This window comes from Oncorhynchus nerka, linkage group LG11 (assembly GCF_034236695.1).
Source record: "Oncorhynchus nerka isolate Pitt River linkage group LG11, Oner_Uvic_2.0, whole genome shotgun sequence".
In the NCBI taxonomy this organism is placed as follows: domain Eukaryota; kingdom Metazoa; phylum Chordata; class Actinopteri; order Salmoniformes; family Salmonidae; genus Oncorhynchus; species Oncorhynchus nerka.
The window spans coordinates 54,872,078-54,894,860 of record NC_088406.1 but is presented as its reverse complement, the minus strand read 5'-3'; the positions used below and the strand labels follow the sequence as shown (position 1 = coordinate 54,894,860).

Below are 22,783 nucleotides of genomic sequence, written 5' to 3'. Positions count from 1 at the left end.
TTGTTATGTATTTTTCTTTGATATGGTGCAATATTCTATGTTGTATTCATTTAGAATGGTTAGATTTATACGCACTTTGTTTATATACATGAAAAAGTTATACTTTAAATGCAAATGTTTAATAGCATTCTTTTTCATAACAAACCAATGCATTTTAAATACATTGTGGTTAAGGTAGTGTTTTAATTGAATAATTTAATTAGAATTGTTTAACACCAATCATAGTCAAACTATCCCAAACTGTTTGACTTAAAAAATACAAAACATTGTTTTTTTTAAAGAGCCGTTTGAGAGCCAAGAGAGACGGCTCATTTTGGTGAGCTGAGCCGAACAAGCCGGCTCACTGAAAAGAGCCGGAATACCCATCACAATCATGCGCCTCTGTCGTCACCGACTACGTACATTTCCCAGCATTCCGTTCCGACTTCCTTTTCCTCCATTTTTCTTACAGTGCAGGTGAGAAATATAAAAAGTCAATTTTCTAAAATCGAAATGTCAACGTTATTAAGTCTACTTCTGGCATAAATGTACGTCATTTTAACGATAAATATACTTACGCTTGTCATGTAGTCTGGTTTTTGAGTCCGAGAGGGTGTGATGACTAAGATATAACTTAGATAGTTTTACGAAACTAATGGGCAAGCGCCGGACTGCAGGGATGAGGTTAACGAAATGCATCTCTAGTTAGCCTAAGTATTTCAATGTTAATTAGGATACAAAAGTATTCCCTTATTTTGTGTGTTGGTGATTTAACGGACAAACACTACCACTGTGGCTAGTTAGCGACAGCCATTAGGACCCAATGAGATCTCGTCAATGTCCTAGTCTAACGTTTTTGTAGCTAGCTAACGTAAGCTATGTAGTGTTCTAAGTTATCACGTTCACGTCGAGACCATACTACATTACATTTTTTCTCATTAGGTTTTGCCGTGCCTGGGAATAGACTCAAGATGCCAGGAAGGTGAGTAGCCAATGTTAGCCTACCACTAATGATACTGCGTTGTTTAGGGCTGACCCTATTTGGTTGATAGGCTGTTGGTCGACCGAGATTTCTTTAGTCGAGCATATTTGAGTGAGCAAGACCCCTGTCTGATTCTCGCCTGTCTCAGTGGACTAATGCATTGTGGGTGGCACAGGCCATCACCAAGATATGTGGTACTGAATAGTATAGATTATGTAAAAAATAATGGTGTAACACTAAATATTATTTTCTAACAAATAAGCTTACCCAAACCGGACGCTTGTGCCAAATTTGATTTTGTCCCCCCACACCAAACGCGATCACAACATGCAGGTTGAAATATCAAAACAATCTCAACCAATTATATTAATTTGGGGACAGGTCGAAAACCATTAAATTTACGTAAGCTAATTTGTCTTGGGATATAAACGTTATTTTAAAATGAAATGCACAAAATCCTATACACTGACTATTAATCCACACATTAAACAGTCAACCGAATTGTTTCTAGTCAAATCTCCTTCTAGGCCTTTTCTTTTGGACATTATATGGCAATTGGCAACTAACTTTCATACGGTGTATTACCACCACTGACCTCCGTTCATCTTTCAGTCACCCACGTGGGTATAACCAATGAGGAGATGGCATGTGCGCAAACGCTTCTAAAAGCCAATGAGGAGATGAGAGGCAGGACTTGCAAGCGCGTTCTGCGCCACAAATAGAAGCAACCTCTATTTTTGCGCCTGGTAGGGCAGACGCTCGCAAGCTGTGTGGGTGCAATGATTGAAAAAATATGTTTATGTTAATTTATTTTTGCAACACTTGCACACGTGCCGCAAGCAGTGTGATCAACATGTAATTGTCTAAGACAATTGAGGACAGTGGAAACCCCAATTTATTTATGTCTATAATTAATAGCCTAATGCTTATTTATTTAACTAGGCAAGTCAGTTAACCTCTCTGGGATATGTGGAGCGTCCCACCTGGCCAAAAGCCAGGGAAAATTCAGAGTGCCAAATTCAAATAAATGACTATAAAAATCTATCTTTCATTAAATCACACATGCAAGATAGTAAATTAAAGCTACACCTGTTGTGAATCCAGCCAACATGTCAGATTTCAACAAGGCTGGTCCAAATGTCAGTTGTGAAGCTAATAGCAGTGATGCCCAAACCAAGTAGCTCATGGATGTGCGTTTCAACAGTACTGTGTAACGCCGGTAGGGCAACATCTGAAAAATAGCGCCTACTTGCTAGTGTTTACCAGTGCTCGACCATTCGGCGAAAGCCAACCTCATCCTAGGCAGAGAACGGTTGATTGTCAAAGGCAATGATTTCCATTATCTTGGCGTTAAAGGATTTCGCCTTTGCGTTGTCTCGCTGAAATGTTCTTAATTTTTCAAATGACTGCTGCACTTGTTGACTGCTCGATCCACACAGCAGACATTTTTGGCTAGGTTAGGAATGCGGTGTTGCGCGTGTCGCGCTATATTTGTCGTGGCGTTATTAGGTCATGGGCCTACGTTATATAGGTATGCACATCAGCTTTGACATTGGTTTTGCCCATCAGCGTTAAACTGGACATCGGACCGATGTTGGCATTTTTAGCTAATATCGTCCGATTCTGATATGTTTACCGATATATCGTGCATCCCTTAAACAAATCTAAATATATTTGAGATTCTTTAAAGTAGCCACCCTTTGCCTTTGACAGCTTTCCACACTCTTGGCATTCTCTCTACCAGCTTCACCTGGAATGCAATTCCAACAGTCTTGAAGGAGTTCCCACATATGTTGAGCACTTGTTGGTTGCTTTTCCTAACCTCTGCAGTCCAACTCATCCCAAACCATCTCAGTTGGGCTGAGGTCGGGTGATTGTGGCGGCTAGATCATCTGAAGCAGCACTCATCACCCCTTGGTCAAATATTCCTTAAACAGCCTGGAGGTGTGTCTTGGGTCATTGTCCTGTTGAAAAACAAATGATAGTGCCACTCAGCGTAAGCCAGGTGGGATGGCGTATCGCTACAGAATGATGTGGTAGCCATGCTGGTTAATTATACCTCGAATTCTAAATAATTCCATGACAGTTTCACCAGCAAATTACCCCTATACTGTCATAACACCTCCATGCTTCACCGTGGGAACCACTCATGTGGAGAGAATCCGTTCACCTACTGTCTCAAAAGACACGCCGGTTGGAACCAAAAATCTCAAAATTGGACTCAATAGACAAAAGGACAGATTTCCACCAGTCTAATCAATCACATGTATTTATAAAGTCCTCTTTACATCAGCAGATGTCACAAAGTGCTATACAGAAACCCTGCCTAAAACCCCTAACAGCAAGCAATGCAGATGTAGAAAACTGGCTAGGGAAGTTCTTCCATAAGAGTACATGGCCACATAAGGCCAGATTGTTCTTCGTCATGTACATAGCGGGCCAGCAGCATCATATAATAGTGGTAGACAGTCATTGTAAATAAGAATTTGTTCTTAACGGACTTGCCTAGTTAAATAAGAGAGGGTCTACCTCGGGAGTAAATGTCCATTGCTCATGTTTCTTGGCCCAAGCAAGTCTCTTCTTCTTATTGGTGTCCTTTAGTAGTGGTTTCTTTGCAGCAATTCGACCATGAAGGCCTGATTCACAGTCTCGTCTGAACAGTTGATGTTGAGATGTGTCTGTTACTTGAACTCTGAAGCATTTGTTTGGGCTGCAATTTCTGAGGCTGGTAACTAATGAACTTAACCTCTGCAGTAGAGGTAACGCTGGGTCTTCATTTCCTGTGGCGGTCCTCATGAGAGCCAGTTTCATCTTAGCGCTTGATGGTTTATGCGACTGCACTTGAAGAAACGTTCAGAGTTCTTGACATTTTCCGGATTGACTGACCTTCATGTCTTAAAGTAATGATGGACTGTCGTTTGTCTTTGCTTATTTGAGCTATGCTTACCATAATATGGACTTGGTCTTTCACCAGATAGGGTCATCTTCTGTATACCACCCCTACCTTGTCACAACACAACTGATTGGATCAAATGCATTAAGAAGGAAAGAAATTCCACAAATTAACTTTTAACTCGGCAGACCTGTTAATTGAAATGCATTCCAGGTGAAGCTCAACCTCATGAAGCTGGTTGAGAGAATGCCAAGAGTGTGCAGAGCTGTCATCATGCCAAAGAGAGGTTATTTTGAAGAATCTCAAATATATAATATATTTTGATTTAACACTTTTTTTGGTTACTACATGATTCTTCTATACGTGTTATTATAGTGTTGATGTGTTCACTATTATTCTACCATGTAAAAAAAATTGTGGAAATAACCTTTGCATGAGTAGGTGTCCAAACTATCTACAGAAATAAGATGGATCTTGCTTCTGTTGCCTGTTTGAGTGTTTAGTAGCCTACTGGTTCCGTGGCAGAAAGCCTAGGATAAAGTAATTTCACAGATTTGGCTGTTTAATCTTTGCTATGTTGTAATAAAGGCTTTGCAAAATTTCTTGTTGCCCACATTACAACAGACTGGTATCCTAGTGGTTAGAGCATTGGGTCAGTAACCGAAAGGTAAAACTGCCGTTCTGCCCACCCCTGTAGGCCGTCATTGTAAATAAGAATTTGTTCTTAACCGACTTGACTAGTTTAACCTTCTTCTTTTTTTAAATTTTTTTTTATTTATTTTTTTATATAAATTTCCACAACTAAGTCAAACGTTTTTTTAAAAACCTTTATTTAACTAGGCAAGTCAGTTAAGAACAAATTCTTATTTTCAATGACGGCCTAGGAACAGTGGGTTAACTGCCTGTTCAGGGGCAGAACGACAGATTTGTACTTTGTCAGCTCAGTGGTTTGAACTTGCAACCTTCCGGTTACTAGTCCAACGCTCTAACCACTAGGCTACCCTGCCGCGCCAAATGTCTAACACAGATCTGACTTCCCCTTTTACCACCTGAGCAACCAGTAAACATTAGCTTGTTTGTTTCTCGTCCTCCGCATCCATTTTGCTGTCGACATTACTGTGTTATAACTAATTTAGTGATATCCCATAATGACAAAGTGAAAACAGGTTTTTAGAAATGTTTGCAAATTTATTAATAAAAAAATATGCCTTGCTTACACAAGTATTCAAACCTGAGACTCGATATTGAGCTCACAGCAAAAAACAGCCATTAAGTCGAAGCAATTGTCCATGGAGTTCCGAGACATGATTGTGTCGAGGCACAGATCTGGGGAAGAGTACCAAAAAATATTTGCAACATATAAGGTCCCCAAGAACACAATGGCCTCCATTATTCTTAATTGGAAGAAGTTTAGAACCACCAAGACTCTTCCTAGAGCTGGCCGCCCAGCTAAACTGAGCAATCAGGGGAGAAGGGCCTTGGTCACGGAGGTGACCAAGAACCCGATGGGCACTCTGACTGAGCTCCAGAGTTCGTCTGTGGAGATGGGAGAACCTTCCAGAAGGACAACCATTGTTGCAGCTCTCCACCAATTAGGCCTTTATGGTAGAGTGGCCAGAAGGAAGCCACTCATCAGTAAAAGGCACATGACTGCCCGCTTTACGTTTGCCAAACGGCACCTAAAGGACTCTCAGATCATGAGAAACAAGATTCTCTGGTCTGATGAACCCAATATTGAACTCCTTGGCCTGAATGCCAAAAGTTACTTCTGGCGGCACCATCCTTACGGTAAAGCATGGTGGTGGCAGCAGCTGTGGGGGATGTTTTTCAGGGACTGGGAGACTAGTCGGGATCGAGAGAAAGATGAACAGAGCAAAGTACAGAGATCCTTGATGAAAACCTGCTCAGCCCCAGTCAGGGGTCCTAAGGTTCATCTTCCAACAGGACAATGCCCTTAAGAACACAGCCAAGACAACACTGGAGTGGCTTCAGGCCAAGTCTCTGAATGTCCTTGAGTGGCAAAGCTAGAGCCCGGACAGAACATGAACCTGATCGAACATCTCTGGAGAGACCTGAAAATAGCTGTGCAACGACACTCCCCATCCAACCTGACAGCGTGAGAGGATCTGCAGAGAAGAATGGGAGGAACTCCCCAAATACAGTTGTGCCAAGCTTGTCGCGTCATACCCAAGAAGACTCAAGGCTGTAATCGCTGCCCAAGGTGCTTTACCAAAGTACTGAGTAAAAGGGTCGGAATACTTATGTAAATGTTATATTTCACATTTCTAAAACCTGTTTTTGCTTTGTCATTATGGGGAATTGTGTGTAGATTGAGAGATGGGAAAAATGTATTTAATCCGTTTTAGAATAAGGCTGTAATGTAACAAAGTGGAAAAGGGCAAGGGATCTGAATACTTTCCAAATGCACTGTAGGTCAAGCCCTATTGGTCACGTAAAGAGAGCAAGGATTGAGGCAATAAATAATATTTTTTGTAAACCAATTTAAGGATTTCGATAACCAAAGAAACAAACTAAATGGCTTAAATTGTTTTAGCTAAAGCATAGCCAGCGCAATATACACTTGCTGTGGTGCCTTTTAGCTGCAGTAGGGAGGAGAACGAGACAACCTGCGCCAGTCACACAGGCACTCACCTTTTCTTTCTTTTTTAAGTGTGACCATTGGGCTTTTAAGTAATTTGTGTCCATGATCATTAATCAGTGTGCTTACGCTAAGCTTGTCTGATGCTTTGTTTTTATTTTATTGAAACAGTGTCTGTGTATATATGTTGAAACATTTAGACCAATCGATTGGTCAAGAGCACAGGACAACGACTGTCGACCAATATTTTTTTGTTGCTACTAGACATATTTGCGAGTCAGTACTTAGCTTAGTACGGTAAATGTTTCAAGCTAGTTTATACTGAATTTTAAATGTAGTTTGTTTAATTGTGAGTTGTTTGATTCTGCTGAGTGTTTAGGGTATATGGTTGACTGACTGGATTACTATGGACTGATAATACACCGGTTGAGTGCTCTGGTTTATGTATTCTTTTAATATTTCAGACTGTGGAGCAAGGCCATCTTTGCCGGGTACAAGCGCGGCCTAAGGAACCAGCGGGAGCACACCGCCCTGCTGAAGGTGGAGGGAGTGTACACACGGGAGGAGGTTGACTTCTACCTAGGCAAGCGCTGTGCTTACGTCTACAAGGCTAAGAAGTAAGTTTTACATCTTCTGTTTCATTGTGAATTTCAACTAAGGACACGGTAGTTTTTTAACAAAAAGACGGGCTTTTGCGTTTCCACCTCCATGGCCTGCCTCCAGTGCGTCACATGGCCTCAGTGGACCTGCTTTGACTTGGGGCTGCTGGTACTTTCAACTGGCATTTACATAACATTTAAATCGCTATGTACACAGTTTCCCAAAAATAACAGGACCCCATAGAATTATAGAATGCTGCTGTAGATTACTGAGAATAAGATAAAGCTCATTTTCTCAAATTACAATTACAAGTTAACTTAGTTTTAAAGGGCACAACCTGTTCTTTAATAACAATTTGAGTAAATGTCACTAAATTGCTCACTTAAAATGTACCAAATATTTTATACTTGTAATATTTTTAAATGTAAATAATAATTATAATGTGACCAGAGGACAATATTCAGAAACTATTTCAAAACCCACACAAAGTAGGATATTTGATTGACTGCTATTCTTACTTCTGTAAAAAAATGCAAACAACTATTCAGAGACTATTTCAAAATGTAGATAACCTCAAATATATTTAGTATAGACTAGGCGTGACACAATGTTGAAATAGTAGCCTACTTTGACAACTCAGTGAATATAACAAGTATTAGAGACCGATTTAAAGAGATAAGATACAAAACACAACTGTTCAGAGACTAAAGATTTGTAGGACAAATACATATTTCACACTGTCACTTTGCATTCAGCGTACATGTCATGGAAGTTCTGGGAGCATGGTCCCACCCTGCAAAGTGGCACTTAAGACTAGCCAAAGGAGGTTTCAACATATCTCGCTCACTCTTTGACATGCGTCCACTCAGGATGCACATCACATACCCTCTAACAAGCGTATTTTTAGTTCATTTGTTCTTGTTTTAATTTAGTTCCATGACACAAGACTGATTCTGCTCACTGTCTCCTTCAATCTCATCAGGAACACAGTGACTCCTGGTGGCAAGCCCAACAAGACGCGGGTAATCTGGGGCAAAGTCATGCGTGCTCATGGCAACAGTGGAATGGTGCGGGCCAAGTTCAGCAGTAACCTCCCAGCAAAGGCCATGGGACACAGAGTCAGAGTGGTGAGTGGTACCTTCTTCTGCTCTCCGCTGATGATTAAGCGCAAGGTTTCTTCCAGACCCAGCAGACAGTCCAGTTTTGTTCTAGCCCTGCACAGCCCTTTTTTTGCGCTGTGCTGGGTTCGAGCAAAAACTAATACAGCTCAAAGGAAGTGCTGCGAGCCAACAGTGTAGAATATTTTATCCAACCCTACCCGATTTTGAAACTACACAGCTAATCCGTAGACTTTTGATTACTTAATTCAGGTGTGCTTTTTGTAGGGCTTGAACAACAATGTCTAATATCAGAGGTACTTTAGGAATGAATTTAGATATACTTTAACTTTTGTTAGTTCAAGGAACTACCATGAAATTCCAGATCCCCTCTTAAAAAATATTTTGTCAGGGGAAAAGGCCTTCTGTTCATTGGTTTAAACTTTGGATGAAAAGTATGTGACTTTGTATGCAACATCCATTACAAATAACTTGTAGAATGGCAACGTGCTTCATTTCCCAAATTTGGTTGGTTTGGCACGTTTGTTTTTTAACCACCTTTGAGCAGGCAAATCACTTTACTACACTTTACCTGCCCATAGTTGTTTAAAATCACATGATGCACTCTAGATGTCTTCAGTATCTCTCGATAATGTCATTGTGTAACTTGTTTTCTATCTTTTTGACTATGAAAGATAGAATCCCACTGTTTCCTGCAGCTTATTAACCTGCCCAGTCTCGCTGCAGTCCGGTTCTGGGCTGCAGACAGTGGCCATGTCCGAATACCCATACCAGCGCAGGGCTCGACATGTTGAAAGAATATAGATTGAAGGCTAAACGCCAGTCATGTTTGAAAAATGTAAGGAGGGTTAATTATCATTAATGTCGAAAAGCTTGATTCATTCGACATACTCGAGGCATGGTTCATTTAGATCAAATGCTCATCACCAGAGACTGAAGGACAGTGTTTCCTGATAATGGCATTTTGGAACATTCTCGCACAGCCAATGTGTGCATTGTTAGGCTTATAATATGAAGAAATTTAAACTTGATCAATAAAAGCCTCATTGCTTTTAACATTTTACATAGTTCTATGAATTTTGTATCTGTCGTTCCAGTCTATTTATTTCAAATGTTGTTGTTGTTTTTTTGTCCCAGGGATGACGGAACGCCGCTAATTTTGAGCTTGGAGGGAATTATTTTACGGAATTGTTTTAAGATGGTCATACTGTGGATCGTTTAGCTATTTGATTTTCAATTTTAGCACCCCTTTAGGTAGCCCAAAAGGATTTGATAAAATATTGAATTTGGCTTTTACTACTGTAGTCTATAGAAATGCATTGAATAAACATTCATAAATGGTAAAAGACAGTCAAAAAATATCCTTAGGAACAAGTTTGTTTCTGTCCTATACCTAGGAGATATAAGAAAGCTCAGGATTTTTTAAATGTAATTTCTTTACACTATTTAACAACCCTTTTTTGGTTAGGCACAAAACTACCTCAATACTTCCATTTATTATTCTTTTAACTGTAACCTTAAAATGAGTCCCGTGACACTTGTGGGGGGTCATAGAGCAAAACTGAGGACACCATTGTGTTTGTGAGTCTCCCATTTTCCATATTAGTAGTCATAATAGTTTTGTAGGCCAAACTGTTCATACAGTATATGTTTTCGTGAAAATGCTTATTTTTTAGGACTCCTCAGTCTGACAAACACTGTTTTTGCTCGGCTGCCTTCCTCTGCAGATGTGGAAGGCTGCCATTGGCAGATGCGAATTGAGACAGCCCGTTCAAAGAAACATATCTCTAACTTAAACTGACGGATTTGTTAGTGTTTTTTTGATTGACGCACTGGTCCATCAATCGACTCTATAGGGGTTTTAAAGGGGCAGTTGTTGTATTTTGAGACAGGCTTGAATATGCAAATCCAATAAGCAGAGTGTAGCCTTCATTTTTGTCTGATTTCCTATGTTAAATAGTAGGAAAGTGGTTCCCTGCATCATACAATGATGTAAAAATTGTATTGCGGACCATTTTTTGTGGGTTAGGGTTAGTGGACAAGTTTTAAAAAAAGTTCTGTCCTCTGGATAAGTGGCAAAAGTTAATTGTCAAGCCCTGTAGGGTACTAAATTGTGTGAGTATATATTTTTTTATTTATTTTACCTTTATTTAACTAGGCAGATTTTTACCTTGTCAGCTCGAGGATTTGATCTTGCAAACATTCGGTTACTAGTCCAATGCTCTAACCACTAGGCTATCTGCTGCCCCATATGCGCTGCTTATCGGCTGTTGTCAAGGCATGGGAGTTGGTAAAGACTAGTTAATTCTACTACATCAAACGCCAAAACGAGTATGCAGTTGAAGTATATTGTACGCTTGTATGGGTATTCGGACATGTCCAGTGACTGGTTGTGCTGGTTGTGTATGAGGCCAGCTGGGAGATGCTGAGATAAAAATAAAGTTTTCAGATGTTGGGGTGGTGCTGTAGATCATACATTTTATGTTGAGAAAGGGTAGGATTTCCCTGAAAGGCACGTCGGTTTCCTTGAAATGTTTCATTGGCAGCGTTACACCGTGGGGCACTACTTATTATTGTTGTGGGGAGAAACAACGTACTACTGATGCTACAAACGCTGTGGGAAACCCACTGCTGAAAAATAAAGGATCTGTTTTCCTTACAAAAGTTCAAGCAAAGAAATCACTAACCTTTTCATTAGGTTTATTTAAATGCTACTTAATGGATTGTTTTTAGTGATAAGAATGATGTAGGCCCCATTTTAATACTTACCCTCTCCACCTTTCCTACATGACCACTACATATTGGGCAAGTGCTTGGAAAAACATCTGGAAGAGCCTATTTCCCACTCACTGTATTGCTGTGGTTTGTATTGATTTGGTGCCTATGAACTCTACTCACTGCTCTCTCTGCTTTTCTTTCAGATGCTGTACCCATCTCGTGTGTAATGTGCTGTTTTTGTGTACATACAATAAACAAGTCAGGTCCACAATTGGTGTTCTGTGTTCTCTTGGCAGTTGGGAGGGTGGGAATCCATCACTGGCCTCTACGGTAGCATGGCATGGGGGAGGGGTGAACACATTTTCGAATAATGTTATTTTCAGGGCTTTACAATATTTATTGTTTAGTTAACCTTCATTCTTTCTTGACCAGTCAAGTGTTTTTACACATAAACAAGTTACTGTTGTGCTTCCTGAATAGTGCTGGATTTTGAGGATTAAAACTCAAGAAAATTAAGATTGGACAAAGGTATAGGTCAATGTCTTTTTTTGTTTTAATCGGGAAATAATTTTGCCTTGCTAATACATTTTTCATATGCACAATTGGGTAACAGGGTCTCAATTCTAAACCTCAGGGATGGCTATTTCATAGTATTAGTTTAAAACCTCAAATGTTTTAATGCCGGACAGGGTATTCTTTGTGTACAGATCTAAATTCTGTTCCTCAGTGTTTCAAAGCCGGCTATGGTGTCAAAAACATACAAAAATATATTGACAAAACACGGACGCCCAGCTGCACATTCAAAAGGTATACATATGAAAATATTACAAGAGGAGCAAACCACTGTTTAACTCCAAATCAAACTAATATTGTATTTTTGATGACAATTTTACTGAGATACAGTTAAAATAAGCAAATCTGTAAAGGCTCTTATCTATGGATTTCACATGACTGGGCAGGGGCGCAGCCATGGGTGGGCCTGGGAGGGCATTGGCCCACCCACTTGAGAGACAGGCCCAGCACATCAGAATGAGTTTTCCCCCACAAAAGGGTTTTATTACAGACCGAAACACTCCTCCAGTTTCATCAGCTGTCCCGGGTGGCTGGTCTGAAAACCCTGCAGGTGGAGGTCCTGGGCTGGTGTGGTTACATGTGGTCTGCGGATGTGAGGCCGGTTGGAGGTACTGCCAAATGTTCTAAAACGACATCGGATAAATGGCGTGGGTCGTTTGTAGCGTAGAAATGTGAGATTATGACCTTCATAATGCTAAATAGACTAGCTAAAGATTTAGTTAATAATGTATTGGGCTGAAACTAAGGTTTCAGTCAAATGGGATATATATTTAACAATTGCAGCCTACCTGTTTTCGATCGCATATAGGACTATGATTTCAAGAGGGAATACTGCGGCTCCCATAGAGCCAACCTGGTTTTAAGAGCGTTTCGTATTCTGTATGTAAATCCGAGACACTTCATTGGATATGGTTGCACAAGACCGGTGGTTACTTAAACCAGAAATGAAAGGAAGATGGTTGGTCAGGGCATGTGTATAAGGTCTGGGTGGATGGGCGTGCGTATAACGCGAACATCTTGTAACCCAAAGGTTGAGAGTTCGAATCTCGTCACAGACAACTTTATCATTTTATGCCATTAGCAACTTGTCAACTACTTTCTACTTTGCAATGACTTAGCATGTTAGCTAACATGTACTCTTTAACCTAACTCCTAAACGTACTCCTAGCCTAGCTAACTTCAGCCACCTAGCTAGCATTTGTAACATAAACGCTTAGCAAATGTTAACCTATAATACGAAATGGGTGATGGACATCCACAAATCAATAAATACTATAACTGAACATATCATACTAAATGGAGTATCTCGGATTTACATACAGAACAATACGAAATGCTCTGAGGCCAGGTTGGGAGGACATAAGGTGAGTCAAAAGGAACACAATATAAATGGGCAACATGGCGAATATGACAAATACAACTTTTTAAATAGATTCTAATGGCTAAAATACACTACTCGGTGTTTGTGAATTTACGCTCTTTTGCACTCAAAACGTTGATGCTGTTGACGGCGTCTTTCCGTGTGCCTTAAATTGTCAAAATAACGGCAAACTGCCTAAGTATGCAGCGCACAAGGACCCAATTTGTGCCAAGGAGATCAACCGATGGAAGTTTATTCGCAATCCCGGAATAGAAAAATAAACATTTGTTGAATGAATATTCTACTTCAATGTGCCAATGCAGCATCCAGACCACAGGGGCAGGATGATAGCAGAGCATAAATTACACCTACAATTTCTGTGCTCGCCATCAAGCGCACTTGGGAACTGTAGTCTCCTGGATTGTAGCCACCTCTTCCCGTAAATTATTAGGTATTTTTCTTGAACTACATTTCCGTTACAGTAACACAGCGACTGCATCAAAGAGCAGCTTTATAAATAAATTGTTATTCTGTGGCCACTGATCGGGTTCTGCTGGCTGACAACGAGACGCAGGTATTTGTCAACGAGATTCTCATTTTATTCACTTAAAAATATATATATTTTTAGACGTACAAGATTGTATAATCGGTAGACTTCATATTTTATAGTGACATTTTGCATGCTTACGTTTTATAAAACCTAAACGTTTTGCGCATAGTAGCATAGTCCTGAAAAGGTTGATTTGTTAATGCCGTCAATCGGGTTCTGCCAAAGCGGCCATACATAATTAGATGATTTTAGATATTTGAGGATGCTTCTTTTGCAACGATGCTCAGGTTGTACAGCTCAGTCCGAAGCGGTGTCGTATGTCACGGGGTTCGTGAAGAAATGGTTGTTTTCCCTTTTAGTTTTTTAGGTCGATTTTATAAATAGAGGACAAATTGAAGAATCGTGTGTTGACACTATGAAGTTGGCTTACATAATGTCCTCAAATGTATAAATTCAAATGGCCACATCGACATTATTGAATCCTCCGATTATGTCACGTATCCCCCCCACCCTAATACAAATAATAATCCGGAACTTCATGTACCCTTCTGTTTTTTGTAATATATGGGCAGGGAATCTGACACATGCGTAGCAAGAAAGCTTGGAAATAGACGAGCTTTTCAAAAATACCCCCCTAATCCATGTCGGAAATAGCTGGCCTAAAAACATTTGAGGATAACCCTTCTAGTTTGCAGTTGGCCCCTCTTCAACATCTGTATATATTTGGGACAGTATCAGTGGTAACCGGTACAGCCTCTGCATCACCAGTTATATTGCTGTGCTATCGAAAAAAACATGAGCATTTCTGAGTCATCCATCTCCACTCGCTCACCCCATACCAGGCAGCCTAGAAGGCTCATGGATAGGATGGGATCATCGTTCCTGTCCTTAATTGGAAAATACCCTATTTGATGGTGAGGTGCTGACCATTTCATCAAAAACCTGGCAAATGCAACCAAGCAATCCAACTTAACATTGTTAATAACAATACTGATTGTCTAATTGTCCATGTTTTCCAAACACGACTCCCCTTGTTCCATATCAATTAGTTGAAAACAAAGCACAGAGTGGAAACGCCAGTCAGCTCCTATGTTGGTGAAAGAAGATGAAAGAGCATGATTTGGGAAAGGACTACCTGGTACCTGGGCCTGTGTACCGGGCCGTGCCGAGCAGAGACACTACTTTACCAGGCACAGAGGTCACCCCATACCAGCTGGAGCTCGCCAAGATCCAGGTGAGTCTGTGTGGTGGTAGTTGAATGTTTGTGATGCTCTGTTATCATAATGGCCAGGATGAATTAGATGTTTCTTTCTCTGCACAACTTGTCACTCAGACTGTGTGTGTTTGAGTAATTGCAATAAAATATTGAATACTTTGAAAAGCACATGCTATTTAACTTGTTTGTTTTCTGCATCCAAGTTTAAAGCACCCACTGTCTTGTTTGTGGCATAAGGGTAATGAGCCTGAAGTTGATGTAGTTGAGGTCCTGGGAGAGGTCTGTAGAATTGTGAAGAGTCAGCTAAACATCTTGCCATTATTCAAATATCCCAAGTGTTGGCGGTTGTCCTAGTCATAACATAGTCTTTTCTCAAGCTTAGTTCTGTCACAACAATTCTGTGGCACCTTATTTGACATGATTCATTATTGCATTTCATTATGGCATGTCGTGAACTGTTATTCATAATCATCCTATCTTTTAAATGTTAATTGTTTAGTGGGGACAGTGGCTGTTCTCGCCTCTTGGCGGGGTCGTTTTGATGATGATGATGATGGGGGAGAATGACCCCTTTTGGGAAAAACAAATGTCATCCTGACAAATGCACATGCGGAGTGGACCACCGTGATAAGGACCTGTGTCAGTTCCCCGTTAAAATGGAGGAACAGCTGTTTTGTCGCTCTAAGTGCTCAACCCTTTGTGTTTGTTCATTTTTACCACCCCCCCACCCCCCTCCTCGTTCCCTGTCAGCATTAGTCAGCAGGATAGGAAAGGGGTTTCTCTTACGTTTTCATGGTAAATTGTACAAAGTATTTTATTTTGTTCCCTGTCCTTTTTTATCTCCATCTCTCTGTCCTCAACCACACTAGATCTCTCGACATACTCACCAGTATATTATTCGTTGTTCTCTATCTCTAGCAGCCCCTACATCCCCCTGCTGCCTGGCTTAAATTGTTTACATAATTTAGACCCTCCCACTTACAGCCTCACTGGCAGTGGCAGCCAATAGCATGTTTGCTTCCTGTGATGCAGGGGACTACTAGGCACCCTATTGGCTGTGGGTTGGCTGAATGGCTATAATGGCTGTTTGTCCAATGTGAGAGTAGAAACGTGAGCTGTGGGTGATTGGGAAGGGGAGGGCACACGTGCAGAGAAGCGCTTTGATGAAACTGACACGCTATGTGCCACATTCATTCAGGCAGATTTAAATATAGATTTTCACAACAAGGTACAGTTTTTTTCATGACGGGGCATTAAATCTGCACATCACTATGAGGTTATTTGAGGTTATTTAAGCTGGGCATGCCCCCTCTTTCTATATCCCCTCCTTGGCCTATGTTATCTGATTTAGAGGAGTAGATACTGGGTGGGTATTTCCTTGGCTTCCTCCACCGCTACAACGCAACATTCTTCAACCCTATTCCTGTTTTGTACCATGTGGTTTGAGATATTTGAATTCTTTTCCCAGTCACTATTGTAAAGTGTCTTGGGTCTTTTTCAAAGTGTTATATATACTCACTACTGTTCAAAAGTTTGGGGTCATTTAGAAATGTCCTTGTTTTTGAATGAAGAGCAACTTTTTTTGTCCATAAAAATAACATCAAATTGATCAGAAATACAGTGTAGACATTGTTAATGTTGTAAATGACTATTGTAGCTGGAATATCTACATAGGCGTACAGAGGCCCATTATCAGCAACCATCACTCCTGTGTTCCAACAGCACGTTGTGTAAGCTAATCCAAGTTTATCATTTTAAATGGCTAATTGATCATTAGAAGAAAACCCTTTTGCAATTATGTTAGCACAGCTGAAAACTTCTGATTAAAGAAGCAATAAAACTGGCCTCCTTTAGACAAGTTTAGTATCTGGAGCATCAGCATTTGTGGGTATGATTACATGCTCAGAATGGCCAGAAACAAAGACCTTTCTTCTGAAACTCAGTAGTCTATTCTTGTTCTGAGAAATTAAGGCTATTCCATGCGAGAAATTGCCAAGAAACTGAAGATCTCGTACAAATGCTGTGTACTACTCTCTTCACAGAACAGCACAAACTGGCTCTAACCAGAACAGAAAGAGGAGTGGGAGGCCCCGGTGCACAACTGAGCAAGAGTCTAATGTACTTGTCCTATCAAGTTTGAGAAACAGACGCCTCACAAAAGTCCTCAAATGGCAGCTTCATTAAATAGTACCCTCAAAACACTAGTCTCAACGTCAACAGTGAAGAGGTGACTCCGGGATGCTGGCCTTAGAGGCAGAGTTCCTCTGTTCAGTGTCTGCTTTTTTGCCCATCTTAATGTTTATTTTTATTGGCCAGTCTGAGAGATGGCTGTTTCTTTGCAACTCTGCCTAGAAGGCCAGCATCCCGGAGTCACCTCTTCACTGTATATGTGTGTGTGTATATATATATATGTGCGTGTGTGTATATATATATATATATATATATATGCACACTTTAACTGATTCACATAAAGATGGGGTGTATTTTTCACGCCCACCCATGTTCAATCTGAAAGCCACCACTAACCTATGCTAACTCACTACAAAATGGAGATTGCCTTGTTACAACAGGGTAGGGAGCTGAAGAACACCACATTCTCTATTAATGAACTATTTCCTCATGAAATAGTGGGGAGACGACGTGCCCTGTGCCCCACTTTCAAAAGGCTCCGAGCAGAGAAGCAGAATTATCGACCACTAGACGAACAATTGTACGTAAACAACCAAAAGTTCAAGGACTCGAAGACTACAACGTGGCTATGAATGGTAGCTAGCTTTTGCTGAAGCAGTACCCAATACACCTTTGCACCACATTACAGTTATGGATACATTTATGTATTTAAAAAAAAAAAAAATTATATATATATACACACACATACATACAGTTGAAGTCAGAAGTTTACATACACCTTAGCCAAATACTCAGTTTTTCACAATTCCTGACATTTAATACGAATAAAAATACTCTGTCTTAGGTCAGTTAAGATCACTACTTTAATTTAAGAATGTGAAATGTTAGAATAATAGTAGAGAATGATTTATTTCAGCTTTTATTTCTTTCATCACATTCACAGTGGGTCAGAAGGTTACATATACTCAATTAGTATTTGGTAGCATTGCCTTAAAATGATTTAACTTGGGTCAAATGTTTTGGGTAGCCTTCCACAAGCTTCCCACAATAAGTTGGGTGAATTTTGGCCCATTCCTCCTGACAGAGCTGGTGTAACTGAGCTGGTGTCAGGTTTGTAGGCCTCCTTGCTCACACACGCCTTTTCAGTTCTGCCCACAAATTTTCTATGGGATTGAGGTCAGGGCTTTGTGATGGCCACTCCAATACCTTGACTTTGTTATCCTTAAGCCATTTTTCCACAACTTTGTAAGTATGCTTGGGGTCATCGAAACTTAAATCAGTTCTACCAAATTTCTATCAACATGTTAAATGTGCAACCAGAGGGAAAACCATTCTAGATCACCTGTTCGAGGACGTCATCCCCACAGTGACTGTACGTACATACCCCAACCAGAAGCCATGGATTACAGGCAGCATTCACACTGAGCTAAAGGGTAGAGCTTCTGCTTTCAAGGTGCGGGTCTCTAACCCGGAAGCTTACAAGAAATCCTGCTATGCCCTGCGACGAACCATCAAACAGGCAAAGCGTCGATACAGGGCTAAGATTGAATTATACTACACCTGCTCTGACGCCAGTCTTATGTGGCAGGGCTTGCAAACTATTACAGACTACAAAGGGAAGCACAGCCACGAGCTGCCCAGTGACACGAGCCTACCAGATGAGCAAAATCACTGTTACTGTAATTTAATTATACCAATGTGTTTTCATTAATTGAATTCCCTTAATCTATTTCATGAGAATTTGTAAGATTCTTGTTTGCATAAAATAGACGGAGATCAGTCTTCTCAATAATAGGTAACATAATTTATTCTCGGAGCGCGCTGCCACGTTCCCACGAGCAACAGTTTATATACAATAACATGATGTCATTTCATTGCTTAACCAGTTGCTCCTACCCTCTACTTTTTTGAACATTTTGTTAAAAATCGCGCAACATTTCAGCGCCCTGCTACTCATGCCAGGAATATAGTACGTTCATATGGTTAGAATGTGTGGATAGGAAACCCTCAGACGTTTTTAAAACTGGTTAAATCACGACTGTGGCTATAACATAACGTGCGTTACATCGGAAAGCGCAGGAAAACCTGATCACAGAAAATGGAAATAAATATCCTTGCGCCACTTCCAGCAATTGTTCACAGTGAGCCGAATTAGATAAGAATGAGGATTCAACTCCCACAGCATCCCCATGTTGTCTAGAGTCTTGTGAATTGAATCATCTTTGATTCTTGGTTGAACCGAAACAGGGGCACCACTTACCTCCAGTCTCCGCCCAGATCATTCTGGAAGAGCTCTCTCGTGAAATTTTTTCCAAGACGACAGCTAATGATTTTTATCGCTTATTAACGTTTACTAATACCTAAAGTAGCATTACAAACGTATTTCAAAGTGTTTTGTGAAAGTTTATCGTCTACTTTTTGAATTTTAAAAAATGACGTTACGTTGTGAAATTGCAGTTTTTTTTCGTTTATCACACAGTCTACATATAACGATATCTTGGCTTTATATGGCCCGATTTAATCGAAATAAAGACCCAATAGTGTTTATGGGACATCTAGGAGTGCCAACAAAGAAGATGGTGAAAGGTAATGACTGTTTTCTATTTTATTGTGCGGTTTGTGTAACGCCGAAATGCTAATTATTTTGTTTACGTCCCCTGCTGTGCTTTTCTGTTGTAGTGTATTGGTGCATGCTATCAGATAATAGCTTCTCATGCTGTCGCCGAAAAGCATTTTAAAAATCTGACTTGTTGCCTGGATTCACAACGAGTGTAGCTTTAATTCGATACCCTGCATGTGTATTTTAATGAACTTTTGAGTTTTAACTAATACTATTAGCATTTAGCGTAGCACATTTGCATTTCCAGAGCTCTAGTTGGGACGCAAGCGTCCCGAGTAGAGGGAAGAGGTTAACAGAATCCCCTCCTCTCGACCGGGACAAAGTGACGTTAATAGTTAATTCTAACTTACTAACACACACACAGGTCACACAACGTAACTGAATTAACTTTTGACCCATCAACATTATCGATCACCACTTAGTTGACAGTTCTAATAAACAGAGAACCTAGGAATGCACTCACAGCCTTATCTAAAACACCCCAGAGCTCAGTTTCGTCGGTTCAACCATAGGTTAGCTACTTTATCTGTTTACTTAATCCACAAACCATTTCTTCCTTCCTAGTTGGAATGGTGTTCATTAACTTTAATTACTCCTTGTCTGTATCACACAATCCCTTCTTATGAACTCATATTGTTAATCAGATATAATAAAACAGAGTATAAGTTTACTTAGTTACAGTTCCATTTAAAATGATTTGTTCAGTCATTTAATCATAATTTTCCCAACAATCACTTCTATGCTCACTTTGAAGCAAGCAACACTGAGGCATGCATGAGAGCATCAGCTGTTCCGGACGACTGTGTGATCACGCTCTCCGTAGCTGATGTGATACACAAGGCCGCGGGGCCAGATGGATTACCAGGACGTGTGCTCCGGGCATGTGCTGACCAACTGGCAGGTGTCTTCACTGACATTTTCAACATGTCCCTGATTGAGTCTGTAATACCAACATGTTTCAAGCAGACCACCATAGTTCCTGTGCCCAAGAACACAAAGGCAACCTGCCTAAATGACGACAGACCCGTAGCACTCACGTCCTTAGCCATTAAGTGTTTTGAAAGGCTGGTAATGGCTCACATCAACACCATTATCCCAGAAACCCTAGACCCACTGCAATTTGCATACCGCCCAAACAGATCCACAGATGATGCAATCTCTATTGCACTTCACACTGCCCTTTCCCACCTGGACAAAAGGAATACTTATGTGAGAATGATATTTGTTGACTACAGCTCAGCGTTCAACATAATAGTACCCTCAAAGCTCATCACTAAGCTAAGGATCCTGGGACTAAACACCTCCCTCTGCAACTGGATCCTGGACTTCCTGACGGGCCGCCCCCAGGTGGTGAGGGTAGGTAGCAACATCCTCAACACTGGAGCTCCCCAGGGGTGCGTACTCAGTCCCCTCCTTTACTCCCTGTTCACCCACGACTGCATGGCCAGGCACAACTCCAACACCATCAAGTTTGCAGACGACACAACAGTGGTAGGCCTGATCACTGACAGCGACGAGACAGCCTATAGGGAGGAGGTCAGAGAACTGGCCGGGTGGTGCCAGAATAACAACCTATCCCTCAACGTAACCAAGACTAAGGAGATGATTGTGGATGACAGGAAAAGGAGGACCGAGCAAGCCCCCATTCTCATCGACGGGGCTGTAGTGGAGCAGGTTGAGGGCTTCAAGTTCCTTGGTGTCCACATCAACAACAAACTAGAATGGTCCAAACACGCCAAGACAGTCGTGAAGAGGGCACGACAAAGCCTATTCCCCCTCAAGAAACTAAAAAGATTTGGCATGGGTCCTGAGATCCTCAAAAGGTTCTACAGCTGCAACATTGAGAGCATCAATGACTGGTTACATCACTGCCTGGTACGGCAATTGCTCAGCCTCTGACCGCAAGTCACTACAGAGGGTAGTGCGTATGGCCCAGTACATCACTGGGGCAAAACTGCCTGCCATCCAGGACCTCTATACCAGGCAGTGTCAGAGGAAGGCCCTAAAAATGGTCAAAGACCACAGCCACCCCAGTCATAGACTGTTCTCTCTGCTACCGCATGGCAAGTGGTACCGGAGTGCCAATTCGAGTACAAAAAGGCTTTTTATTTTTATTACCCACAACAGTTTTTACCCACAAGCCATAAGACTCCTGAACAGGTAATCAAATGCCTACCCGGACTATTTTTGTGTGCCACCCCCAACCCCTCTTTTTACGCTACTGCTACTCTCTGTTCATCATATATGCATAGTCACTTTAACCATATCTACATGTACATACTACCTCTCATCAGCCTGACTAACCAGGGTCTGTATGTAGCCTCGCTACTTTTATAGCCTCTACTGTATATAGCCTGTCTTTTTACTGTTGTTTTATTTCTTTACTTACCTATTGTTCACCTAATACCTTTTTTTGCACTGTTGGTTAGAGCCTGGAATTAAGCATTTCACTGTAAGGTCTACACCTGTTGTATTCAGCGCACGTGACAAATAAACTTTGATTTGATATGTGTGTGTATGTGTATATATACATGTGTATTTATGTATGTATATGTACAGTGGGGCAAAAAAGTATTTAGTCAGCCACCAATTGTGCAAGTTATCCCACTTAAAAAGATGAGAGGCCTGTAATTTTCATCATAGGTACACTTCAACTATGACAGACAAATGAGAAAAACAAATCCAGAAAATCACATTGTAGGATTTTTAATGAATTTATTTGCTAATTATGGTGGAAAATAAATATTTGGTCACCTACAAACAAGCAAGATTTCTGGCGCTCACAGACCTGTAACTTCTTCTTTAAGAGGCTCCTCTGTCCTCCACTCGTTACCTGTATTAATGGCACCTGTTTGAACTTGTTATCAGTATAAAAGACACCTGTCCACAACCTCAAACAGTCACACTCCAAACTCCACTATGGCCAAGACCAAAGAGCTGTCAAAGGACACCAGAAACAAAATTGTAGACCTGCACCAGGCTGGGAAGACTGAATCTGCAATAGGTAAGCAGCTTGGTTTGAAGAAATCAACTGTGGGAGCAATTATTAGGAAATGGAAGACATACAAGACCACTGATAATCTCCCTCCATCTGGGGATCCACGCAAGATGTCACCCCGTGGGGTCAAAATGACCACAAGAACGGTGAGCAAAAATCCCAGAAACACACGGGGGGACCTAGTGAATGACCTGCAGAGAGCTGGGACCAAAGTAACAAAGCCTACCATCAGTAACACACTACGCCGTCAGGGACTCAAATCCTGCAGTGCCAGACGTGTCCCCCTGCTTAAGCCAGTCCAGGCCCGTCTGAAGTTTGCTAGAGAGCATTTGGATGATCCAGAAGAAGATTGGGAGAATGTCATATGGTCAGATGAAACCAAAATATAAATTTTTGGTAAAACCTCAACTCGTCGTGTTTGGAGGACAAAGAATGCGGAGTTGCATC

The 22,783-nt window shown here is 41.0% G+C and overlaps 2 protein-coding genes across 8 annotated transcripts in view; both read left to right on the top strand.

The window, feature by feature from the left end:
- Nucleotides 1-402: 402 nt before the first annotated feature.
- On the top strand, nt 403-11,160 carry rpl35a (ribosomal protein L35a). 2 transcript variants are annotated; one of them, XM_029673287.2, is made up of 5 exons: nt 403-456; nt 922-961; nt 6,918-7,070; nt 8,036-8,180; nt 11,093-11,160. In XM_029673287.2, exons 2-5 carry the CDS (start codon nt 951-953, stop codon nt 11,114-11,116), a joined length of 333 nt encoding a protein of 110 aa, XP_029529147.1. In that variant the 5' UTR covers nt 403-456; nt 922-950; the 3' UTR covers nt 11,117-11,160. The 2 variants fall into 2 exon arrangements, with proteins under 2 accessions (XP_029529147.1, XP_029529148.1); XM_029673288.1 differs by lacking the exon at nt 403-456 and adding an exon at nt 504-527.
- Nucleotides 11,161-13,290: 2,130 nt separating this feature from the next.
- The window catches only part of abcc5 (ATP-binding cassette, sub-family C (CFTR/MRP), member 5), a 59,165-nt gene continuing 49,672 nt past the window's right edge, over nt 13,291-22,783 (top strand). For 3 of the 6 annotated variants that reach the window (XR_003864767.2, XR_003864766.2, XR_003864765.2), the window contains exons 1-3: nt 13,293-13,396; nt 14,215-14,286; nt 14,422-14,606. Coding sequence is in view for 3 of the 6 variants with exons in the window: in XM_029673284.2 (XP_029529144.1) it covers nt 14,478-14,606 (129 nt within the window). In the remaining 3 variants the exon portion in view is untranslated. Of the gene's footprint in view, nt 13,397-14,214; nt 14,287-14,421; nt 14,607-22,783 lie in introns of all 6 variants that reach the window. The other 3 variants (XM_029673285.2, XM_029673283.2, XM_029673284.2) reach the window with 2 other exon arrangements.

Coding starts and splice junctions, on each gene's coding strand:
- rpl35a (XM_029673287.2), top strand. Junction 7,071..8,035: donor TACGTCTACAAGGCTAAGAA/GTAAGTTTTACA, acceptor CAATCTCATCAG/GAACACAGTGACTCCTGGTG. Junction 8,181..11,092: donor TGGGACACAGAGTCAGAGTG/GTGAGTGGTACC, acceptor CTTTTCTTTCAG/ATGCTGTACCCATCTCGTGT.